The 24919-nt window shown below is 46.0% G+C and overlaps 1 protein-coding gene across 1 annotated transcript in view; it reads left to right on the forward strand.

Moving 5' to 3' along the window:
- Positions 1-24919, forward strand: part of LOC126336687 (high-affinity choline transporter 1-like) — a 347185-nt gene that overhangs the window by 196946 nt on the left and 125320 nt on the right. The window contains exon 4 of the mRNA XM_050000635.1: positions 22229-22384. Coding sequence (XP_049856592.1) covers positions 22229-22384 — 156 coding nt within the window. The remainder of the gene's footprint in view (positions 1-22228; positions 22385-24919) is intronic.

Genomic DNA, 24919 nt, shown 5'->3' on the forward strand with positions numbered 1-24919 from the left:
GGAGAGCGGTGTGCTGACCCCACGCCCTCCTATCCGCATCCTCCACTGAGGATGACACGGCGGTCGGATGGTCCCGGTAGGCCACTCGCGGCTTTTATTTATTTGGAATGCAGCATTATACGGAAGTGAAACCCTGGGTCTTAAGCAGTAGATAAAATAAGAGATTAGAAGCTTTTTAAATGCAGCACGGCAGATGAATGCTGAGGATAATATGGGCTGATAGATTGACTAGTGAAGAAATCATAGCCGCCCGCAAGTGGTGACGGGAAGGGGGAGGGGGAGATGGGGGGAGGGCACGATGGGGGACTCCCTTCCCCCTCCTGGAACCTGGAGCACAGATCTTTTATTCATTACACACTTGTCATACACCGTGGATAACCATCAGTTCTGTGGGATATAACACGTTTTTTGTGTCATCTACAAAACTTATTTCTTGTGGCGCGTCTCGAAACTGACCACCTCATTCATATCGAAAAAGGTAATTCTGGCTTCTTAACCTTCACTCGCAGACCCTCATAGTTTCTGCAAAGAACTAATAGAAAAGAGCTTCATGACAGAATTGGCGTAAAACAAATTGTAGATTATTAGGACACATCCTGAGGCATCAAAAATAGATTTTTTTTTATTTTTATACATTTATTTATTATACACTCCTGGAAATTGAAATAAGAACACCGTGAATTCATTGTCCCAGGAAGGAGAAACTTTATTGACACATTCCTGGGGTCAGATACATCACATGATCACACTGACAGAACCACAGGCACATAGACACAGGCAACAGAGCATGCACAATGTCGGCACTAGTACAGTGTGTATCCACCTTTCGCAGCAATGCAGGCTGCTATTCTCCCAAGGAGACGATCGTAGAGATGCTGGATGTAGTCCTGTGGAACGGCTTGCCATGCCATTTCCACCTGGCGCCTCAGTTGGACCAGCGTTCGTGCTGGACGTGCAGACCGCGTGAGACGACGCTTCATCCAGTCCCAAACATGCTCAATGGGGGACAGATCCGGAGATCTTGCTGGGCAGGGTAGATGACTTACACCTTCTATTGCTTGTACAGCCCTCTCGCAGTGTCCGGAGCAAGTATGGTGGGTCTGACACACCGTTGTCAATGTTTTTTTTTCATTTCCAGGAGTGTTTATTTCTTGGAAGTAACTGTGAGAGTTTAAAACTGTGGCAGGAGACCAGGACATGGACTACACTAAGTAGCTTGAAATGGCCATTGGTTGCACTAGTTGTGCTTAGGCGAAGAAACTTAAACACTGTGGGGAGTTGCAGCAAACCAGTCCACGGATTATTGAGCGGACACTTAAACGTTGCAATTTTAAGTAGGGGGTATTTTGAACTATGTTTACGTAAGAGGCCGAGACCGACCTATGGCGTTTACGACAGTTCAAACCTCAGCGAACAACCACGCTGTAGCCGTTGCAGAATTCTTTACGTTCCTTGTTTTCTTTTCTTATTTTGAAATGTGCGAAGAGACGAATCCTAGACCACGACGACGTTCGACTATAGCTCTTACAACATGAGACGGATCGGCGATCCCTATGACCATCTTGTCGCCTAATGTTTCCGCAGAAGCACAGAACACGGACGAACTAATCGCAAAGTATAAGGTGACCCTTCTGCAGAGGGTGTTGGGCAAAACGGTTGCGATCGGTTAGTGGCGCAATGGCTGCTGGGATACAAGCACCTCCTCCTCCTCCCATGGTAACCAGCTTATAGCTTATCAAAGAAACGAACGTGTAACGGGTCAATGCGCCGTAGAAGTAACATGAAAGGACACACAATTTTTTTTTCTTCATTGTTATTTTCACACCTGATACAGGTAGGCCAGCAGCGGCATACTACGCCGCTCTTTGGCCACAGATAAGACTAATGATACAAAAGAAAACAATGGCGGAACAGACATGGAGGATATACAAACGTAGACATACAAAATTAAAACACATGGAGTCGTTCACGGACGCAGTGCCCAAAATAAAAACGTTCACAAATGCGTGCACTCACAGAGAAGACAGAGATGATATAGGCGAACTATGGAGCACAAACTATGAATCACTGGGACACTGGAACACGAACACGACGACACACGCAAACACTAGGCAATGCTCTCCGGCGCGCGAAAGTTCACTATACGTGTACAAGTCTGGGGACGTGCCAAAAAGGGGAAAAGGTGGCGGAGGAGGAAGAGTGGAGGGTGTAGATGTCAGTGGCAGGGGAGATGAGAGGAGGAGGAAAGAAGGTAGGGGGGATAGGGGAGAGCTGGGGGAGACAAGGGAGGGAGGAAGGGAGGAGGGAGAGAAGGGAGAGAGGGTGTCCTTGGGAAAAATAAGACACAGGGGGTGGATGGGAATTTTGAAAGTTGGTAGGAGGGGTAGATGGAGGGGAGGAGGGCATCATCAGGGAGGGAGAGTTGGTGGAAGACACCTTGGGCGAGGGTATGGAGGGCGGAGAGGTGGAGAGCAGGTGGGACGTGGGAATATAGGCGCTGCAGCGGACAGGGATGAGAGAGGATGGGGGAGACAAGCAGGTGAGGGGGATCAAGTTTGCAGAAAGTGTAGAGGATCTGTATCCGTTTGAGGAAAAGGAGTAGGTGTGGGAATGGGATGAGGTCATATAGGATCCGCATGGGGGATGCGTGGCAGATGCAATAGGCGAGGCAGAGTGCATGGCGTTCTAGGATTTGAAGGAATTTGTAAAAGGTAGGAGGGATGGAGGGCCAGGCGGGATGAAGGTAGCAGAGAATAGGGCGGATGAGGGACTTACATATATGGTGGATGATGGAGGGTTCCAGACCCAGTGTGCGGCCAGAAAGGAGCTTGAGGAGACGGAGTTGGGAGCATTCCTTGGCTTGGATAGTCCGAAGACAGGGGGTCCAGGAGAGGCGACGGTCAAGGTTGACGCCAAGGTACTTGACAGTGGGAGTGAGGGTGATAGGATGGCCATAAATGGTGATATAGAAGTCGAGCAGATGGAAGGAAGGAGTGGTTTTGCCTACAATGATCGTCTGGGTCTTGGAAGGATTGACCTTGAGCAAATACAGTTACAACACAGTACTCCATCAGTATACAGTTAGTTTTAACTTTCAGTTCTTAATGAGATGAGTTCAATCTGACCTTTGAGTCCATTATTTCTGAAACATTGGGTTCCAAACTTGAAACTTACACTGTGTCAAGCCGATTCCTATATTTGTTTTTCATGAAACACATGGAAGAAAGTGTTTGCTCACACCGATATGTGGTTGCAAATGGAAGGATCTTGTGTCCTTGTGTGCTGATGCCCAGAAGTCTGTAATTTTATCACCGATGAAAATGTTTGTCATCGTACCACAGCTGGACAGATCTTGTTCTTCTTCACTGAGGCATTGGATCTTGTCTATTTCTTCACAGCTGAAGGGATTTCGAATCCATCTGTCGTCAGGGTCAGTTTCATGGAAATACTCTCTAAAAGTGATGGGTAGGCTGCGTAGATGCTCGGCTACACTGATCCTGATCTGGTCAGTCAATCTCTCCTCTGATGACTCCAAGAATTGTTTTAAAGTAGAAAAGTTAGTTAGTGACTCGTTTTCTATTCTTGACGCTCAGATCTGACACTTTTGGCCATAGCACTAATCTTATCCTCAACTTTTTTTAAAAAATGGTTCTGAGCACTATGGGGCTTAACATCTATGGTCATAGTGCCCTAGAATTTAGAACTACTTAAACCTAACTAACCTAAGGACATCACACAACACCCAGTCATCACGAGGCAGAGAAAATTCCTGACCGCGCCGGGAATCGAACACGGGAACCAGGGCGCGGGAAGCAAGAACTCTACTGCACGACCACGAGCTGCGGACTCAACTTTTTAACATGTCTACAGTTTTTCCTTGTAAACTCAAATTTAATACATTCAAGTGTTCAAAAACATCAGCTAAGTACGCAACTGAGAAAAGCCAAGAGAAGTTAGTGAGAAAATCCGCGTATTTTGTGTCAAGGAGGAAGACACGAATCTCGTCTCTAAGTTCAAAAATCTTGACAAGATCCTACCTCGAGAAAGCCGTCTTACTTCCGTATGATTAAGAAGTTGCTCATGCTCACTGCCGGTCTCTTTACACTCTAGGAAGACGCTAGACGCAGAAGTTAGCGTTCGCTAAAGCTCTGCTCACGCAGGAAGCGGCCAAGACAAAAAATTTCTTATCATACGAATTATATTTAATGTATTTTTTATTCTAATAGCATCTTGCAGACCCCTCTGGCATAGCTCGCGGATCTTTGGGGGTTCGCGGAAAACCTGTTGGGAACCACCGGCCTATTCCCTTAAGCTACCTCCCGAGCTATACTTCAGCAGTTCGTTCTATGTATGATCCACGTTTCACAGAGCAACGTTACTTGGCTGTGAACCATCACGCGAATGTGACTTTCGTCCTTAAGTTTTGCACACCAGTGTACTTTGCTGTTAGTGGCCTGAAAATGTGTTTCTGAATCGCGAGAGACCCTACGACTACGCCGCTGGGTTGTGAGCCTAACAGAGGCAGAAGGCCGATGTCACATCTGACTCTCAGTAGAGGTCACGTGGGACATGCGCTGCGTCATCCTCATTTAGGCGTTTACGTAAACCGCAGCACAAAGCCAGTAGTTACAACTGAAGTCGCAGCATAATTACTATCGTATTACGACGCTCTTGTACCACTGCCTTGCCAAAGCCTTGCTGGTCTCTGCTGACTGTGATCAATCCACACATTTTAATAATTTTAACAGAAATAATAGCGAGACTGCTGACTTCTCAAACGAAGTTACTATTGGAAGTTTAAACGTGCGTCGCTTGGCAACCGACATCCACTTTACTCCTGGCACCATAATCACATTTTTTTCCTCTGAAGCATTATTATTTAAATTTATTTCTGTATAAATCACCATCATTCATTACGTTTATTACTGCTTTGATATGCACGTCAGATCACCTGAAGGTCACGCCTAGGTCCTGCGAGTAAATTGTGACACAAATCTTGAAGTACTGAAAGTCATGTTACGCCACGTGTTTAACGTCTGACGACTTTTAAAGCTTAGACTTCGTGACGCACACCACTCGCCAGAATTGATGAAGGTCTGATCTGCTGCTGTTACGTACATTTTCCAATCCGATAGAATGGGTTGCCGTAGAAGTAATTACTCGACCCGGAATCCAATGCGCGGAGTAAATTTAAGTGCAGATTTTGAGGATCGGGAGACAGACGTACTCGTTGAGACGAGTGCGATATACAGGATGTTCTGAACCGCACAGGAGTAGGCGTACATACTCTAGAAAGTAGCCTTAGGGAGATGGAAATATTTCCCCCAAAACTGAGCACAGTGCGGCAATCAGGAAAGCTTCCACTGCACGGGGTTTTCGGAGGGTTTCCTGTGGGGTCTTTTGTGGCCGCTTTTTCGCTACTTCCGTTACGAGTTGCTTCTACTCGACGAAAACTCTGAATAGAGGGTTTTTATAATTTGAATTGGTGGCTGAACGACTGAAAATGCTCATGCGTAACAAAGAAACAAGTCTCTCAGCATAATCAGAGCTGATAACCTAAAAGGCCTCAGATGTTTGACAGTCTTAGAAGCTTACTCTAAACACGAAACATCGGGAAACGGTATCCGACTCCAGTGACGGTGGAAGACACATGGTGCAGAATAAGGATGCGGAGTGCCACCGGCAATTCTGACTTGCGCTCGTCGAACGTGTCTGTTTAACGCAGAGCACGCAGAATTGTCGCAACACGACGTGGCAGGGTTCAAATGGCTCTGAGCACTATGGGACTTAACATCTAAGATCATGTCCCCTAGAACTTAGAACTACTTAAACACAACTAACCTAAGGACAGAACACACATCCAAGTTCGAGGCAGGATTCGAGCCTGCGACCGTAGCGGTCGAGCGGTTCGAGACTGAAGCGCCTAGAACCGCTCGGCCACAACGGCCGGCCGACATGGCATGGACTCGACTAATGTATGAAGTAGTGCTGGAGGGAACTGACGCCGTGAATCCTGCAGGGCGTCCAGAAATCCGTAAGAGTTCGAGGGGTGGAGATCTCTTCTGAAAAGCACATTGCAAGGCATCCCAGACATGCTCAACAATGTTCACGTCAGGGGAGTTTGGTGGCCGGCGGAAGTGTTTCAACTTAGAAGAGTGTTCCGGGAGTCACTCTGTACCAATTCTGGATGTGTGGGGTGTCGCATTAGCCTGCTGGAATTTCCCACATCCATCGGAATGCACAATGGACATGAATGGATGTAGGTGATCAGACAGGATGCTTACGTATGTGTCATCCGTCAGAATCGTATCTAGACGAATCAGTGGTCCCACTCAGTCTAACTGCACACGCTCCAAACCATTACGGAGCCTCCACCAGTTTGAACAGTCCCTCTACCGGCATGCAGGTTTCATGGATTCATGAGTTGGTCTCCATAACCGTAAATTCCATCAGCTAGATATAATTTGAAACGAGAATCGTTCAACCAGGCAACATGATTCCAGTCATCTAGTGTCAGGCTGACGGGCCCAGGCGAGGCGTAAAGCCTTGCGTCGTGCAGTCATCAAGGGTACACGAGTGGGCCTTTGGCTCCGAAAGCCGATATCTATTATCTTTCGTTGAATGGTTCACACGCTGATTCATGTTGATGGGCCAGCATTGAAATCTGCAGTAATTTGCGGAATGGTTGCACTTCTGTTACGTTGAACTATTCTCTGCAGTCGTGACGTCCCGTTCTTGCAGGATCTTTTTCCGGCCTCGACAATGTCGAAGATTTGATATTTTACCAGATTCCTGATATTTACGGTACACTCGTGAAATGTTCGTACGGGAGAATCCCCATTTCATCGCTACTTAGGAGATGCTGTATCCCATCGCTCGTGCGCCGACTGTAACATCAAACTCACTTAAATCTGCCAGTGTAGCAGCAGTAACCAAAGCAGACTCTTTTTGTCTTATATAGGCCTTGCAGACCGCAGTGCCGTATTCAGTTTGTTTACGTATCTCATTATTTGAACACGAATGCCTGTACCAATTTCTTTTGCGTTTCAGTGTATTTTCATTATGGACAAACAGAAAAACAAAATGACCCGAACATGCTATGACCATTTATTTTTCATATACTTCATTCACTTCCTACGAAAAAAAAAATTCTCAAAACTGAGTTTTTACGGATCGAATTGGCACAGACTGTACTGTGTTACCTGTATATGAACGCGATTTTTTGCTTTGGCTTGGATTAGTGGAATCGTACTGCCAACAGCAAGATAAAAAATATATCATCATAAATACAGAGAAATCACACATAAGTAATCTAAACAATGATTTTAAATTATTTTACGCTTTGCACATAGGTTCAATAGTTATTGCTAAGGAATGTTGTCATATAAACTATAGAGAAAATAGAAATAAAAATGAGGACTCGACACAGATTGAGAAGCGTGCACCTGGAGATTAGATTGTTTATGCAGCTACAGGTAAAATATATATAGACACGGTTACAATCTCGTAGAAAACAAAAAAGGGCTTTTGTATAATTGAAACTGTTAAAGACGTAGTAAAAAAGTAGCACTACTTGGAAGGGACACATTCAATTTCACAAAGATTTTCAGTAAACTGTTTGGCCGCGGTTCAAAGAAACTGCAGGAAAACACCTAGTGGTTGACATTTCCTCGTTCTTTCTTCTGGAAGGCGCAGGAAATATTACCCGTGACTCCTATGCGATACAAGCGGGAAGGAACTAAACTACTACGGGTACGCATTATTACCTATGAAGTTATCAGCGTCCCGCTTGCCTGGAATTTTCGAAAGCAGGGGTGTTTCCAATTATTTGTTGGATCGCACCGTAGTGTTGACCTTCGTAGCAGACCGAAAGGCGCCAATCCTCTGCCCAGCCCCCTCATCCTGTTGACACAGCGGAAACTTCAAAGTGGAGAACCAGAAACACAGGACCCTTCTCCAGCTGATCGCCCTTGTCATTGTATACCTATCCTACCTGAGCTGGGACCCATGAAAAGAAGATCCTCATCTCTTCGTTTATTTAACAAGCATTTTCGCATGATTTACAATTTATGGCTGTGCATTTTATGTTTTAACACGACGCAGTCTCGCAACATCGAAAAGAAAACATATTCAGACCAGCTTCTCAATTGCTGGATGCTAAGTAACCTGTCGCTGTAAAAAAACATGCAACTCCAGTGTCGTGGACAGGTGCGCTAGGTTTCTCGATTGAGCATCCGTGGCGCGAACAACCCCATCGAGATTGTCGCACAGATTGTCGATTGGGTTTTAAATCCGGTGACAAGAAGCAGCAGTGTCTGTTATTAAGACGTAGGATGCAACGTCCCTTAGAACATACTTCCATATCCGAACGAACATTCCATCGCACTTCTTTATAATTCAGACACAGTTACTTCTATTCATTCGCCAAAACCTGGCCCTTGCCAATACCTAGCCATTGACTCACAATAAATACACTACTGGCCATTAAAATTGCTACAGCAAGAAGAAATGCAGATGATAAACTGATATTCACTGGAAAATTATATTATACTAGAATTGACATGCGATTACATTTTCACGCAATATGGCTGCATAGATCCTGAGAAATTAGTACCCAGCACAACCACCGATAGAAGTAATAACGGCCTTGATGTGCCTGGACATTGAGTCAAACAGAGCGTGGGTGGTGTGTACAGGTACAGCTGCCCAAGCAGCTTCAACACGATACCACAGTTCATCAAGAGCAGTGACTGGCGTACTGTGACGAGCCAGTTGCTCGGCAACCATTGACCACACGTTTTCAATTGGTGAGAGATCTGGAGAATGTGCTGACCAGGGCAGCAGTCGAACATTTTCTGTATCCACAAAGGCCCTACAGGACCTGCAACATGCGGTCGTGCATTATCCTACTGAAATATAGGGTTTCGCAGGGATCGAATGAAGGGTAGAGCCACGGGTCGTAACACATCTGAAATGTAGCGTCCACTATTCAAAGTGCCGTCAATGCGAACAAGAGGTGACCGAGACGTGTAACCAATGGCACCCCATACCATCACACCGGGTGATACGCCAGTATGGCGATGACGAATTCACGCTTCCAATGTGCGTTTACCGCGATGTCGCCAAACACGGATGCGACCATCATGATGCTGTAAACAGAACCTGGATTCATCCGAAAACATGACGTTTCGCCATTCGTGCACCCACGTTCGTCGTTGAGTACACCATTGCAGGCGCTTCTGTCTGTGATGCAGCGTCAAGGGTAGCCGCAGCCATGGTCTCCGAGCTGATAGTCCATGCTGCTACAAACGTCGTCACACTGTTGGTCCAGATGGTTGTTGTCTTGCAAACGTCCACTTCTGTTGACTCAGGGATCGAAACGTGGCTGCACGGTCCGTTACATCCATGCGGATAAGATGCCTGTCGTCTCGACTGCTAGTGACACGAGGCCGTTGGGATCCAGCACTACGTTCCGTATTACCCTCCTGAACCCACCGATTCCATATAAAGCTACTCATTTGCATATCACAGCATCTTCTTCCTGTCGGTTAAATTTCGCGTCTGTAGCACGTCTTTTTCGTGATGTAGCAATTTGAATGGCCAGTAGTGTATTTCCTACCTCGGTGGGAGTAACTAGTGCAGTTTGTGACGCAAGGACGACGACATATGGAAGTCGTGATTCGTACACGGACTGTTGAAGCAACTAAGGCTACCGCTAGCCTACAGCGGGAAATCCGGGTTCGAGTTCCGGTCCTGCATAAATTTTCATTGTTGTCATTCCAATATGCAACCAGTGGTGGGTCAAATTTGCGAACGCATTTCCTGTAAATCCGAGGAGTTTGGCGGCCAGGGAATTCCGGTAAACTCATGAAATGCTCTTCGAACCACGAACGCGCACTGTGAGCCGTGTGACACATTGCATTGTCCTGCTGGTTGATGCCATCTTGCCGAGGAAAAACGAATGACATATGGGGATGGACATGTTTCCCAAGGCTAGGGGCATACTTCAGTTGATCCATTGTGCCTTGCATTGTGACGAAATCATGCAGGGAATTTAACGAAAACATTCCCCAAGCCTTAACGCACCCTCCTTCGACCTTGACCTTTCGGACGATTGTTGTAGCCTGTCTGCTTTCAGACGTTTCACACAGGAGGAGTACAAAATGTGATTCGTCAAATGGTTCAAATGGCTCTGAGCACTATGGGACTCAACTGCTGTGGTCATAAGTCCCCTAGAACTTAGAACTACTTAAACCTAACTAACCTAAGGACATGACACACATCCATGCCCGACGCAGGATTCGAACCTGCGACCGTAGCAGTCGCACGGTTCCGGACTGCGCGCCTAGAACCGCGAGACCACCGCGGCCGGCAGTGAATCGTCAGAAAAGGTCACCTGTGCCCATTCAGTGTACGTCCAGATGCGGTACTGGTGAGCAAATTCCAGGCTTCGTCGCCGATGAACATTTTGTAAGCCCCGATCTGTAAAAGCTTCGTCGCTGCTGCCGTGGAGGCCGAGTTAACACTGTTGTCACGGTAGGCCGAGATGGTGATTTCGTGAAACGGCTTCTGGCGCAGTACACCGTTAAGACACAGCTATACCCCATGGTCGGCTATCAGGACACGAGAACGAAGGTTCTACAACACTGCAACAAATTAGCAACACAGTCACACAAAGTAGTTAAAAAGGTTTACTTCTCTTTAGGACTTACTGAATAATGAAGTCTGAAACAGTGCTTGTGATACACTACTGGCCATTAAAATTGCTACATCACGAAGATGATGTGCTACAGTCGCGAAATTTAACCTACAGGAAGAAGATGCTGTGATATGCAAATGATTAGATTTTCAGAGCATTCACACAAAGTTGGCGCCGGTGGGTGCTGACATCAGGAAAGTTTCCAACCGATTTCTCATACACAAACAGCAGTTGACCGGCGTTGCCTGGTGAAACGTTGTTGTGATGCCTCGTGTGAGAAGGAGAAATGCGTATCATCACGTTTCTGACGTTGATAAAGGTCGGAATGTAAAACAGTTCAAATGGCTCTGAGCACTATGGGACTTAACGTCTGTGGTCATCAGTCCCCTAGAACATAGAACTACTTAAACCTAACTAACCTAAGGACGTCACACACATCCATGTCCTAGGCAGGATTCGAACCTGCGACTGTAGCCGTCGCGCGGTTCCGGACTGAGCGCCTAGAACCGCTAGACCACCGCGGCCGGCTGTCGGATTGTAGCCTATAGCGATTAAGCTTTATCGTATCGCGTCATTGCTGCTAGCATTGGTCGAGATTCAATGACTGCCAGTAGAATATGGAATCGGTGGGTTCAGGAGGGTAATAAGGAACGCCATGCTGGATCCCAACGGCCCCGTATCACTAGCAGTCGAGATGACAAGCATCTTATCCGCATGGCTGTAACGGACCCTGCAGCCACATCTCGATCCCTGAGTCAACAGATGGGGACGTTTGCAAGACAACAACCATGTCCACGAACAGTTCGACGACGTTTGCAGCAGCATGGATTATCAGGCCGGAGACCATGGCTGCGGCTACTCTTGACGCTGCATCACAGACAGAAGCGCCTGCAATAGTGTACTCAACGACGAACGTGGGTACACGAATGGCGAAACGTCATGTTTTCGGATGAATCCAGGTACTGTTTTCAGCATCATGATGGTCGCATCCGTGTTTGGCGACATCGCGGTAAACGCACATTGGAAGTGTGAATTCGTCATCGCCATACTGGCGTATCACCCGGTGTCATGGTATGGGGTGCCATTGGTTACACGCCTGCTATGGTGTACTCAACTTCGAACCTGAGTGCACGAATGGCGAAACGTCATTTCTTCGGATGAATCCAGGTTCTGTTTACCTCATCATGATGGTCGCATGCGTGTTTCGCGACATCGCGGTGAACGCACATTGGAAGCGTGTATTCGTCATCGCCATACTGGCGTATCACACGGCGTGATGGTATGGGGTGCCATTGGTTACACGTCTCGGTCACCTCATGTTCCCATTGGCGACACCCCAGTCGACGTTAAATCCCAGATGTGTTACGAGCCGTGGCTCTACCCTTCATTCGATCCCTGGGACACCCTATATTTCAGCAGGATAATGCACGACCGCATGTTGCAGGTCCTGTATGGGCCTTTCTGGATACAGAAAATGCTCGACTGCTGCCCCGGCCTGTACATTCTCCAGATCTCTCACCAACTGAAAACGTCTGGTCAATGGTGGCAGAGTAACTGGCTCGTCACTACTCTTGATGAACTGTGGTATCATGTTGAAGCTCGCCATCCAAGCTCTGTTTGACTCAATGACCAGGCGTATCAAGGCCGTTATTACTGCGAGAGGTGGTTGTTCTGGGTACTGATTTCTCAGGATCTATGCACCGAAATTGCTTGAAAATGTTATCACATGTCAGTTCTAGTATAATCTTATTGTCCAATGAATACCCGTTTATCATCTGCATTACTTCTTGGTGCAGCAGTTTTAATGGCCAGTAGTGTATAACACAATAAAGCCGTCAATGGCTAAGAGCAAGTAATCTTAGGTAAACTTGACAGTACATAGAAAGCGCAATTCACAACTATTTGTTCTCTTCTAAGAGTTCACTAAACGACGTTACCTGTCTAAATCAGCCCTGAACGATGATCTATAACGAAGTGGGCCAGAGCTGCTCTTCTATCTTCCGAGTAGGCTTCTGTCCGTTGTCGTCCGGTCATTGGCGGATTGTACTCGGCTGGCAATTGGCCGAGGCGAAGTCGATATTCGATATCTTCACTTTCAGCCTCGTGGCGCTGGTGGAAACGCGCAAGTGTCGAGTCTCTATGCCACTGGCAGCAGCTCGCATCTTTGCGCATATGGCGCTTTGGCCTGGCTGCGTCTTGTTGGGACGAGACAGCAAAAACAGCACTCAGTATGGGCGCACATACCAGGCGGTTGCTGCGGAAAACCATATGCTGCATTTCGCTGAACGCTCACTGAGGAGACGCTGTTGGAAGACTCCTTGATTCATATTGGCGTGCTCAACAGCTGCACACTTAGTCGCCCCTACATATTTCCGCAGCAATCGTTCACCATTGTCACATAGGGCCCGTGTTGTACCACAATTGCCTCGGCGCCGGTTTTGGATAGCGCCCGTCTGCCACGCACGGTATACTTTAACAATAGTTTACAGACTTAGCCGTTTCGGAAATGCTTCCATCCTTCGCCAGAAAGCCAATGACAATGCCGTTTTAGCCGGCCGCGGTGGCCGAGCGGTTCTAGGCGCTTCAGTCTGGAACTGCGCGACTGCTACGGTCGCAGGTTCGAATCCTGCCTCGGGCATGTGTGTGTGTGTGTGTGTGTGTGTGTGTGTGTGTGTGTGTGTGTGTGTGTGATGTCCTTAGGTTAGTTAGGTTTAAGTAGTTCTAAGTCTAGGGGACTGATGACCTCAGATGTTAAGTCCCATAGTGCTCAGAGCCATTCGAACCATTAGACATTAGATAAATCGCTCCTTTCCCGTATTACGACGACGACTACACTGTTTTTCGCGTCCCCTGGACATCTTTTATATACCGTCCATTCCTAGTGCTTGCACCTGTCGTCTGTAAGTTGTTCTGCATGTTGACGTCGAACATAGGAGGTGGTCACATTAATGTGACTGAACCGTTTAGTTTCATGCAATTGCGGGAAGAAATCGACCGAGAAAGACATTGATGAAAGGAAATGGTTTTTTTGCGCAGCCAAACTGCACAGGACTCAATCCATTGTAGACTCAAATTTATTTTATTTATGAATGTTACCAGTTCAGCGAGGTATGTAGGAGAGTATCTGTGCAGTTCAAAAGGAATGAAAAAGGTACTGGCAGAATTCAGGCTGTGTGTGCAGGACAGACTAGTTGCAGAATAGCTCCGTCCTACGATCATTGCCCCTGAAACTCAACGTTCTGGGAGCGAGTGCCGGCCCAGCACAGAGCTTTAATCTTTTAGGAAGTTAAGAGTGCACACTCCGCTGCAGAGTAAAAGATTCTTTGTAGAAGTTTCTGAGCAATTACACCGTCTCGTTTAGACTTGCTATTATTCACACTAAAGTTTAGTGGTAATAGGAGTCTCCATTGTTGTCTTTCACAACTTCACTACGCGTTTCCTGAACGTCTCGCAGCAGTCCGCGTTGCAAAAAGTGAGAATTGAAGCTTTTAACAGGTTGTCACAATGATTTGAATGTACAGCATATCTTTATGCAGTTATTTTTTGTGCACACCGAATGGTAGCTATGACGGCAAGTTTTCTCTGTTTATAATAATTTATACATATGCTGCACGCCGAAGTTGCAGCAAATCATTGTAATGCATGCTGCGCTTTGATTTCCTGCTTCGTGTAACAAAAAATGTAACGTAACATTTTAAATATAATGTTGTATCAAAAGTAATTTGTTGGCTTGGTTGTTATGTAAGCTGATATGAATTATTACTTCAGTTTTTTTTCATTTGTTTTTTATCAGTCTTCTGACTAGCTTGTTGCGGCTCGGTACATCTTCCTCTACCGTGCCAATTTCATCACAGCATTTGCGCCCTGTGTCCTCAATATGTATCGGAATGTAGCCTCTCCCCGATGTTACTCAGTCTGTATATTGAGCAAGCAGTGAAGGAAACAAAAGAAAAGTTCGGAGTACGTATTAAAATCCATGGAGAAGAAATAAAAACTTTGAGGTTCGCCGATGACATTGTAATTCTGTCAGAGATAGCAAAGGACTTGGAAGAGCAGTTCAACTGAATGGACAGTGTCTTGAAAGGAGGATTTAAGATGAACATCAACAAAAGCAAAACGAGGATAATGGAATGTAGTCGAATTAAGTCGGGTGATGCTGAGGGAATTAGGTGAGGAAATGAGCCACTTTAAGTAGTAGATGAGTTTTGCTATTTGGGGAGCAAAATAACTGATGATGGTCGAAGTAGAGGGGATGTTACTATCCGTGCTAACAAACTGCATGTGCTGCTAGATAAAGGTCCCCTCTAGATAATTCCATGCGCTACGGTTTTCGTCTAAAAGCAACTATGTTGCATCTGAATATTTTCCAATATCATCTACTCACCTTTCATTGCGTCAAGCCACTGCATTTTTTAAAGTAATAATTCCCTGATCCTTCTATTATCCGTTCGCCTAACAGCCTGTCAAGGCCGCATGCTTCCATTTCATTTGTATTACGATCATAACACCGTCTTCTGCCCCATCTTGTTCACTGAGCCACTTTTTTAATTTTTCTGATCTGCCCAGATATGCAGGGCGATCAAAAATGTCCCCGGTAACCCCGCGACGATATGTCGGTGCTTGTATACTCTCATCAGAGTCGTGCTGTGTTGCGTAGACACTGCAGCAACGCCCTCAGACGTAAACATTTTGATCGCTCTCCCGGAAACGTAACACTTAACAGCAACTGGGTAACCGTTAGTTGTTGAATGTTTCGCTCATAGACATTTCATCTATCACTGTTTTCCATTCGTAGTTTTAATTTACCGGCTTTAAATTATTTACTTTAATGGGAAACAGTATAGCGTCATCAAGGAAAGGAAGGTGGTCTAGATGTGTCCCATTAACACACTTCCTTTTTTTCGCTTTGCCGTTTTAAAGATCTAAAATCTTGCTGTAGTACTGCTGGGAACTGTTTTGTTGTTATTAAATCTACTTTTGTGACTTTTGTTTTAATATGAATTTATCAAAATGGTTCAAATGGCTCTAAGCACTATGGGACTTAACATCTGAGGTCATCAGTCCCCTAGACTTAGAACTACTTAAACCTAACTTACCAAAGGACATCACGCACATCCATGCCCATGGCAAGATTCGAACCTGCGACCGAAGCAGCAGCGCGGTTCCCCACTGAAGCGCATAGAACCGCTCGGCCACAGCGGCTGGCGTGAATGTCTCACTTTTATGATTTAAGTGTGTTGGAAGCCGTAATACCGATGTACTTCGGGATTTCAGAAAGTAAGTTACACATGCCATTGTGCGCTAAGACCATTTCGCTACAAGAGTGTCGCATTGTCAGAAGAGAGTACGTATTTTGGATTTCCTGCAGACACGGTTCTGCTGCGGTGTGGATAACAGGTGCATCACAGTGTGGGAGTGAAGTGTCGTAACAACTGGAAACCTGCTCCAAAGCTGAACTGCGTGGGAGAGCACTATTCTTGCGGGGAAAACCTGTAAATTGCACAAAGATTCACTGTGGAATTATGTCGTTATAACGACAAATGAAATGTTGCGTCTAGCTATAGTGAAATAGAGACAACAGTTTCACCAAAGCCGCACAGACGTGCAGTAATGCTGATCGGTAAGTCCAGATCTTGCACCACCCGATTTCTGTTCTTTCAGCAAGCTGAAAGAACATCTGGAGGGAACGAGATTTCCCGACGATGATGATGTTCGCACAGCGGTTCTCGAATGACTCTCTGAAAAAGGAGCGGACTTCTGTCGTCGTGAGACTGAAGAATTGGTGGAGCATTCCGACCGTTATTTATAGTCTTAGAGACTAAGCTGGAGAAAAAAAATGTATCTGTGTTTCAAGTGTAGCGCAGCATTCAACAAAAGCAAGTTGGGCCGTCATAATAATGGCTAAGACCCCTCGTAGAAATAATTACCACGTAGACTATGCGTTTCTCTATTGGGTTCAGAATCGGGTTTGGGTTTTACATTCTGGAATGAAAGTCTACAGCTGTCTGCCAGTGTATATCAGGCGAGAAACTGCAAATCTTCAAATAATTAAAGCCAAAGTACAAAGAAACCTCATTACCCACGTTTCCTATAATTTATATGAATACTTCGACACAGGGATGTAATTTCTGCACTCTCTTAAAGTTTGTGTCAGATAGATCCTCAATTTACCAGTGTGCAGACAGCTAACCGAGCTCTGAGTAAAGTTAACATACTTTTCTGGTAGCTGAATAGTATGGAAAGAGGTCTTTTTCTTTTTTCAAAGTAGCTGTTTTTCTCGTAACATACGTTCCGGCCCGCCCCCAAGATACGAGACATGTTGCGCTCTGTTAAAGACGACATTGCTCTTCGAGTGTCCGGCGTGTATGGTGTACCCTGTGAATGTGGCAGCGTGTATATCGGACAAACAATTCGCACGGTTGAGGAGCGTTGCACTGATCTAAGCGCCATATAAAACAAAGGGAGCTTGACAAGTTGTCTATAGCAGAGCATTGCCTAGAAAACGGACATAAAATACAGTTCGAAAAAACAGCAGTGTCGGCTCATGCATTTACATATTTGGACTCCGTTATATACAACAATAATTTTAACAGATACCAGGGGTACACACTCAGCATGGCATGGGGGAGCGTTGGACATCGAAAGAAAGCAAAGAGATATGTGCGACGCGGGAGTGGTAGTTTCAAATGTGGCGCCTGCCCCTGGCGCCACCTGACGTGGAGCTGTAGCTCCGCTAGCTGCCCCGGTCGACTTACGCGCGCGCCCCACATTGGGTCTATCTGATTGGCTGCTGAAGATGTCATCATGCTTATGTAAGCGAGAAACCGAAGCAGCCCCCGAAGTCAGTGAACTCCTGACGACGATGGCGGAGATGGGCATCGAAAGCTCGAGGATTTTATTCGAATTGGCGCGGCTTGAAAACCGAGAACGTTTTATTCATACATACATTGTCCGCTACAGAAAAATGAAGTACCCAGAAGACGTGAACGGATTTCAGTGCAACTTCCTACGCGTTCGCATCATCGGCAGGTGTGTAAAAGAGTATATTTACAATTGTATGTGACATGTGGAGTGGCCACTAGATTACATTACTGTTGTTCATGTTTAGTGTTGTTAGCAGTTGGTTGGATGTGTAGGGGGGCGAACAGGGTCAGATTCTGAGAGCTCGCTGTGAAGGACAAGACGATGCCACCATTCGGTGTCAGGCAGTGTTATCAGCATCTACAGACTCTCATTTGAAAGGACTCTCATTGCCAGTCTACGTTTGACCAGCTGGTCGAATTGTGCAATATCCAGATTTGTGGGGCATGCAGACTTGACATTGGCCAGGTGTTGGATTGGATGGGAAGGTGTGCACTCGTCGTCAAGGTTCCGTTAGACAATGTCCTACCACTCACGGGAGGATCGTCGTATTGTGCAAAAAGCACATCGCAGACCCTACGGCTCCATCTGAGTACACCGTAGCCTCTTCAGATCTGCGCCTCCCATCTTAGAACAAGTAATTGACTTCCTGCAGCGTTTTATGTCACTTCACAACACCAGTTGGAAACCAGCGCCAGCTGGTATACGGAATTACCGTCCCATACGTAGGCCGTTAACAGCATTATTAAACGGGCTGTGTTTGGAGAGGCGCCGAGGTCGGAAAGCATGGACTATTGATGAATGGCATTGCGTTATACCTAGGGATCAACTACGATTCTACATTACCTTAAATCATTGTTGGCGAGTGTGTGTGCATCTTGGGGAAAAGCCCCCTTCTTCCAATGTTTTAGAGAGGCACAGCGCTGCTTACTCTTGGCGCCATGGTGTGGGGAGGCATAGGGTATAGCGTCAGTTCACGGCTGATAGTGAGTGAGGGTCTCTGAAAGCGCAACTCTACGTCACAGACACCTGCGTGCTCAGGTGTCACCTCTCACGTGACATTATCGTGCTGCACATTTTCAGCAGAACAATGCTCTGTCGGGCAGTGTATATAACGAAACCTGGAAGTAATTAACATACGTATCAGTTTGAGTAGATAGGTGCTAGTTGTATTTGAAGTTATAATAGTATACATTACAGAAGTAGACAACAATGGTTGAGCCACCTGTTGATGGACGGGGTGGTTATGATTAATCTATCACTACAGTATATGTCCTCCATGAATAACGAGTGATCATAGAAAAATGAAACTATACGGAAACATTTTTATAGGAAACGCGGAAGAGAAATAACGAATACACTATCGATGGCAACACTGCCAAAGCAGAGTTACTAAACACAGCCTTCCGAAATGGCTTGGCTCTGAGCACTATGGGACTTAACATCTGACCGTAGCGGTCACGCGGTTCCAGACTGTAGCGCCTAGAACCGCTCGGCCACCAAGGCCGGCCTTCCGAAATGCCTTCACAAAAGAAGACGAAGTAAATATCCAGAATTCGAATCAAGAAAAGCTTCCAACATGAGTAACGTAGAAGTGAATGTCTTCGGAGTAGTAAAGCAACGTAAATCATTTAATAAAAGTCTTCTGGTCCAGTCTGTATACCATTTAGGTTCCTTACAGAGTAAGCTGATGCATTAGCTCCATACTCAACAATCACATACAACAGTACACTCGACGAAAGATCCGTACCCAAAGACGGGAAAGATGCACAGGTCACACCAATATTCAATAAAGGTAGTAGGAGTAATCCACTTAATTACAGGCCCATCTCATTAACTTCGATATGCAGTAGAATTTTGGAACTTATATTGTGTTCAAACATTATGAAGTACCTCGAAGAAAACTGTCTATTGACCCACAGTCAACATGGGTTTAGAAAACATCGTCCCTGTGAAACACAACTAGCTCTTTATCCGCATGAAGTGCTGAGTGCCATTGACGAGGGATTTCATATCGATTCCATATTTATGGATTTCCGAAAGGCTTTTGACATTGTACTACACAAGCGGCTTGTAGCGAAATAGCGTGCATATGGAATGTCTTATCAGTTATGTGACTGGACTGGTGATTTCCTGTCAAAGAGGTCACAGTTCGTAGAAGTGATTTCTGGCGTTCCCCAAGGTAGTGTTACGAGCCTTTGCTGTTTCTTATCTATATAAACGATTTTGGAGATAATCTGAGCAGCTGTCTTAGGGTGTTTGCATATGACGCTGTCGTTATCGACTAATAATGTCATCAGAAGATCAGAACAAATTGCAAAACGATTTAGAAAAGTTGGCAGTTGACGCTAAATGACGAAAAGTGTGAGGTCATCCACGCGACTTTTAAAAGGAATTCGTTAAACTTCGGTTACACGATAAATCAGTCTAATCTGAAGGCCGTAAATTCAACTAAATACCTAGGAATTACAATTACAAACAACTTAAATTGGGAGGAACACACAGAAAATGTTGTGGGGAAGGCTACCAAAGGCTCCGTTTTATTGGCAGGACACTTAGAAAATGTAACAGATCTACTAAGGTGACTGCCTACACTACGCTTGTCCGTCCTCTTTTAGAATACTGCTGCGCGGTGTCGGATTATTACCAGATAGGACTGACGGAGTACATCGAAAAAGTTCGAAAGAAGGGCAGCAGGTTTTGTATTATAGAGGAATATAGAAGAAGGTGTCACTGAAATGTTACAAGATTTGGGCTGGAGATCATTAAAAGAACGGTGTTTTTCGTTGCCACGGAATCTTCTCACGAAATTCCAATAACCAACTTTCGCCTCAGAACCCGAAAATATTTTGTTGACACCGACCTACATAGGGAGAAACGATCATCACGATAAAGTAAGGGAAATCAGAGCTCGTACCGAAAGATACAGGTGTTGGTTCTTTCCGTGCCGTATACGAGATTGGAATAATGAACACTCTGCCAGGCACTTAAATGTGATTTGCATACTATCCATGTAGATGTAGGTGAAAGAAACACATTTTAATTCCCTCATAAGGATTAAAGTCCGGTGGTCTTGTTGACTGAAACGATCGGCAAATGATTCGGTCTGCTCCTGCGAGAGGCCGACAGCTAACTGCGTCACAAGTTGTTGTAGCTACTCTTGCCAAGGGTAAGAATGTTGGACGCAACGTGGGATCTCCAGGCAGTGCACACGCCGTGTCTCGACAGCTGAACATCGCAAGGTAAAACGTTCGAAAAGTGCTGCGAACAACTGTGAAATGGTATCCGTACAAGCTTCATATTACTCGCCAACTTTTGCCACGTGTCGCAGACATTCGAGGAGACTTACTCTCATGTTTCTTGCAACGTTTGAAGTTGCCTTGGATTATTTTGTGGAGTGGTGAAGCGCACTTTACGCTCACTTGTTCTCTGAACACTCATAACTATAGCATTTGTGGATCGTCACCGACAACGAACGTTCATCTGGTGCCCGTCTATAGTGACCACGTTACGGTGTAATGTGGCTTCATGGCACAGTTCATGATTGGGTCATTTTTCTTTGAGGAATTAGGACGCCAAAGACTAATGATACGCATCGTGAACGGCACACGTTCCTTTGATCTACTTCGCTAATATAGGATCCCTGGTGTGTGGGAGGGAGGGGCCGGCCGCTGGTCTCGCGGTTCTAGGCGCGCAGTCCGGAACCGTGCGACTGCTACGGTCGCAGGTTCGAATCCTGCCTCGGGCATGGATGTGCGTGATGTCCTTAGGTTAGTTAGGTTTAAGTAGTTTTAAGTCTAGGGGACTGATGACCACAGCAGTTGAGTCCCATAGTGCTCAGAGCCATTTGGACCATTTTTTTGGGAGGGAGGGGCTTTGGACTCGGCTGTTTTCGTCTACGATGAAGCTCTGTCTCATAATGCTCATGAGGTCACTCGATTACTCCATAATAAATTTGGAGAGAAGCGAATCAGTGACCAATCGTTTGAAACAGCATTACCATAAGATCATCATATATGCATCCTCTAAAGTGGAAATTAAAATGTGATTCTTTCAATGGTTTATTCGTGATTTATCTTCCGCATGTCCTTAAAAATATTTCCACAAAGTTTCATTGTCCTACGATCACTCGTTTTTCGTGGCGGCATTCACAAGTAGCGAAAGTTTAATTGTAGCGAATCTGTATAATTTAAGTCGTTCCACATCCTCGAAGCCTCTGCTTAAGCCGCGCGGGATTAGCCAAGCGGTCTCATGCGCTGCAGCCATGAACTGTGCGGCTGGTGCCGGCGGAGGTTCGAGTCCTCCCTCGGGCATAGGTGTGTGTGTTTGTCCTTACTATAATTTAGGTTAAGTAGTGTGTAAGCTTAGGGACTGATGACCTTAGCAGTTAAGTCCCATAAGATTCCACACACATTTGAACACTACTCTGCTTCATGATGACGTAACACGATTTGTGAATGAATGCTTGAATGAATGAATGAACAGAATTTTTTCGTAAATATGCTCTCTGCAGTGCAATGCTATAACAGCACCTCTAAAATGGTTCACGGGCTCCACCGCTTCTCTTTAAAATCAACCCATTCTTAATCCTATTGTAAGTTTCGCCCCTGGTCTCTGTAGCTGGATAGGTGGCGTACGTGCTGACTGGCGCTCTGCTGTGTGTGACAGGTGCGTTGCTGTTCGTGCGGCCGATGCGTGCCGCGCAGTACGTGACGATGCTGGACCCCCTGCAGCAGCGCTTCGGCAGCCGCGTGGGCGGACTGCTGTACATTCCCGCCCTGTGCGGGGACCTCTTCTGGGTGGGCGCCATCCTCAACGCGCTCGGTGAGTGCCGCCGCCGTCGCCGCAGCCAGTAAAACACTTCTCGCAAGCTGGCTGCGTGCGGCGGGAGCAGGCGTCTCAACTACAGCTTCAAATATCAACATTGCCCGCTTTCCACTCTAACACTGACAAGGCTAATGTTTGCCACTACACTGAATGTCCGAAATCAACGTGTATCAAATCATTGTCAGTCATATAGCGACAGTCATTCAGAATTTGAAGCAATCAGGCACGGTGTTCCACAAGGATCGATTTTGGGTCCTGTGTTGTTCTTGAGATACGCTAATAATCTTCCACTTGCAGTTTCAGATTCAAATTTTGTGCTTTCAGCGAATGATATAAGTGTCGAAAATAAAACATGTCCCCCACTCAAAAGGAAGCTAATGAAATACTCGAAAAAAATTAACACATGGTTCAAAGCAAATGGATTATAATTGAATTTTAACCTGTCCGAAAGAACGGACACCCTTTATATAATAAAAGAGATGGTTCAATTGGCTCTGAGTGCTATGGGACTTAACTTGTGAGGTCATAAGTCCCCGAGAACTTAGAACTAGCCGGCCGCGGTGGTCTCGCGGTTTAGGCGCGCAGTCCGGAACCGTGCGACTGCTACGGTCGCAGGTTCGAATCCTGCCTCGGGCAAGGATGTGTGTGATGTCCTTAGGTTAGGTCGGTTTAAGTAGTTCTAAGTTCTAGGGGACTAATGACCACAGCAGTTGAGTCCCATAGTGCTCAGAGCCATTTGAACCATTTGAACCAAGAACTTAGAACTAATTAAATCTAACTAACCTAAGGACATCACGCACTCACATGCAAGATGCAGGATTCGAACCTGCGGCCGTAGCTGTCGCGCGGTTCCAGACTGTAGCGCCTAGAACCGCTCGGCCACACCGGCCGGCTAAAAGAGATGACGGCCAATGATCCCTTCAGGGGGGACGCACACCAAGCTCGAACCTATGTGGGAATAGGAGAGATGCTGCGAATAATGAGGCTAATGAGATTTGTAGTGTGTGGTATAAGCTGAGAATTTGAGTGTGACAGGAGGCGTGGTACGTTAGTCCTTGCGGATGTGGTGACCACTGCGTCCGGATATCATAGTGGTCACTACATCTGCCTCGTAAGGAGGAGACCCAGGTTCACTGATATAAATGTAAGCCCATTGCTAGCTGATGTCTTTAATTCTTTTGTGTCCTTGCAGTCCCTTGTTAATCTTCTGGACTACAGATAGTCCACAACCTCTATTGGAAAACGCACTAAATTAATAAAGTGCCTTGGTTCAGCTATGTTTGTAGTATGCATAACTACTCCAGTACACGATTTAAAAATTAAGAAACTGGCTTTTTCTGTATGTTTCCATTCACTAATTACGGTGAAATTCAAGTTACAGGAATTTTACGAATACAAAAGCGTGTTACAGGAATTATATGTGGTATTAATTCTAGAACATCTTGTGATAACAGAAACGTTAACCGAATCGGATAAACAGCAGAAACGCAAACGTCCTTTCTGTGAGCCCAAGGACTACAATTCTGTTCCAGGAATTATTCTGGAAATTTTGGAAATCTGTGGTAGGTTCCTGTGGGACCAAACTGCTGAGGTCATCGGTCTCTAGGCTTACACACTACTTAATCTAACTTAAAGTAACTTACGCTAAGAACAACACACACACCCGTGCCTGAGAGGGACTCTAACCTCCGACGGGGGCAGTCGCGCGAACAATGGCAAGACGCCCAAGACCGCACGGCTACACCGCACGGCAATTTATTCTGCTGGAACCGCTGAAGAAGGGCTAACCTTAAACTATGAGCCTCTGTTGGTCTCTTTGAGTTTTCTGGTTACAGAGATATATCGTTCCTGTTGCAAACACGCAGTTGCGTGCTTCCATTCGGGCAAACTGATAATGAAGCAATCTTTTAGGCTTGTGAACGTTGAGCGAAGGCATTCAAGCAGGGGAACTCCACTCTGGAGAAGCAGAAGATACAACATTTCGCTCATCTGCTCCCAAACAGGAGACGATTGTTGATATTAATGGCTGGTTCAAATGGCTCTGAGCTCTATGGGACTTAACTTCTGAGGTCATCAGTCCCCTAGAACTTAGAACTACTTAAACGTAACTAACCTAAGGACATCACACACACCCACGCTCGAGGCAGGATTCGAACCTGCGACCATAGCGGCCACGCGGTTCCAGACTGTAGCGCCTAAAACCGCTCGCCAATTCGGCCGGCTGTTGATATTATTTGTACCAAAACAAGCAAGGAACACAAAAGGAAGCAACCACAGTTCGGATGGATGTATGATGGTCACGAAAAACCCTCAGGCTGGATAGATCGCGTGCTCCCACCTTGAGGGAAGGAGGAGAAGAGAGAGCCTAGCCTATGAAACCCAGTATTTTTTGAACAGACAGTTCCTCCGTCGTCAACCATAGGTGTCCCGAACCTTTGACAGTGGGTTTCCTACCAGTGATGCATGACTTTACATTTCACATCTCATATCTCCGTAGCGCTAGCTGTACTGTACCTCTCGCAGGGATAAAAT

Source organism: Schistocerca gregaria, chromosome 2 (assembly GCF_023897955.1).
Source record: "Schistocerca gregaria isolate iqSchGreg1 chromosome 2, iqSchGreg1.2, whole genome shotgun sequence".
Classification (NCBI taxonomy): Eukaryota; Metazoa; Arthropoda; class Insecta; order Orthoptera; family Acrididae; genus Schistocerca; species Schistocerca gregaria.